This window comes from Pygoscelis adeliae, unplaced genomic scaffold, assembly GCF_000699105.1.
Source record: "Pygoscelis adeliae isolate BGI_AS28 unplaced genomic scaffold, ASM69910v1 Scaffold10, whole genome shotgun sequence".
Taxonomy (NCBI): Eukaryota; Metazoa; Chordata; class Aves; order Sphenisciformes; family Spheniscidae; genus Pygoscelis; species Pygoscelis adeliae.
Genome location: NW_008824053.1, coordinates 4,186,327 through 4,187,609, shown reverse-complemented (window position 1 = coordinate 4,187,609; position 1,283 = coordinate 4,186,327). Strand labels below are relative to the sequence as shown.

The 1,283-nt window shown below is 33.3% G+C and overlaps 1 protein-coding gene across 1 annotated transcript in view; it reads left to right on the top strand.

Moving 5' to 3' along the window:
• The window catches only part of DR1 (down-regulator of transcription 1, TBP-binding (negative cofactor 2)), a 12,309-nt gene that overhangs the window by 4,670 nt on the left and 6,356 nt on the right, over window positions 1-1,283 (top strand). The window contains exon 2 of the mRNA XM_009333870.1: window positions 1,194-1,279. Within this exon, the coding sequence (XP_009332145.1) occupies window positions 1,194-1,279 (86 nt within the window). The remainder of the gene's footprint in view (window positions 1-1,193; window positions 1,280-1,283) is intronic.

Here is a 1,283-nt window from a genome sequence, read left to right as displayed (position 1 = left end):
CAATTTTAATGTTAGAATATAATCTGAGTTAGTGTAACTAACGGCTTGTTTATAGCAAGTTGCTGATTGCTGTTGTGCAGTTTATTTTAGTGCTATTTCTTGAATAGCTTGTGACATAAGGTTGAAATAAAGTAAGATAAAGGTTAAAACAACTATCATTCCATAAAGAAACCTCTGATTTATGTAAATACTGGAAATGGACCCGGTGTTTTATTAAACTGAGACTTGTTTCTAGTATAATTGGTGTTTATGTAATATTTCTAGGATATTCTGTAACAGGTTCCACTTTGAGGTGTGTGTATATGTGGAGGCATATCGTAGTAACTGGTGAATCAGGAAACAGAGTGTGCGTTTCGTCACGTGTTCTACCTGGGTTTTTATAATCCTTCCTGTTACTTTTGCATTCTTTAAAAAAAACTATTGTCGCAGGATATAACTGCATTTCAGATTTCTTTGGGCAGATAAAAGTGCAAGATTTTAGTTTCTGAATACATTTTCATGTGGAGATAGATAAAAGGGTTTCTGTTGATAAATAAAACAATAAAGAGCTCCTACATAATTTTATATAACTTCCTATGTGTGAACTATGCATTTTTAGCTTCTCGGCACTTGAAATATGAATTTACATATTAAAAGGCAAAAGCTTAAATTCATAGGTCTAAGGTAATATTAATTATTTCTGCCTTAATGAAGGATCTGTGATCATTTTACATGCATTGGTTTTGCTCTGTTATAGATTGCTAACTGAAGACTTGTACCAAAACTGGAAAGACAGAATCCCTGAGAGATTAAAGGTTAACAATTCAGATAGGAAGAACTTCTTAGTTGTATAAATTCTGCTTGATTCTGATATGTAGAAGACAGGAGAAAGATGTCTTTTGAAGAACAATGCCTATCTCTAGCAAAATGTATCTGAAAGCCCTGAATTCTCTGCAAGCGCAGGCTTCTTTGGTTGTACTTGACTAACCTTAATTTTTCTAGCCTGAAAACATGAGCTCTTAAATGGCATAGGAGAAGAGACAGGGAAAATAGCTGTCAGATCTTCTTATGACCACAGATTTTTGTCACCAGATGATAGAAAAGTGATCAACCTTTTTACTTCTTTGTTTTAATCTTTTAAATAAACAGGTTGATATCTATTCTCAAAAGCTTTGTAAAAGATGAACAATGTGTTCTTCTTTCTTTCTTTCTAGCACTAGAAAGTTTGGGGTTTGGCTCCTATATCAGTGAAGTAAAAGAAGTCTTACAAGAATGCAAAACAGTAGCACTAAAGAGAAGAAAGG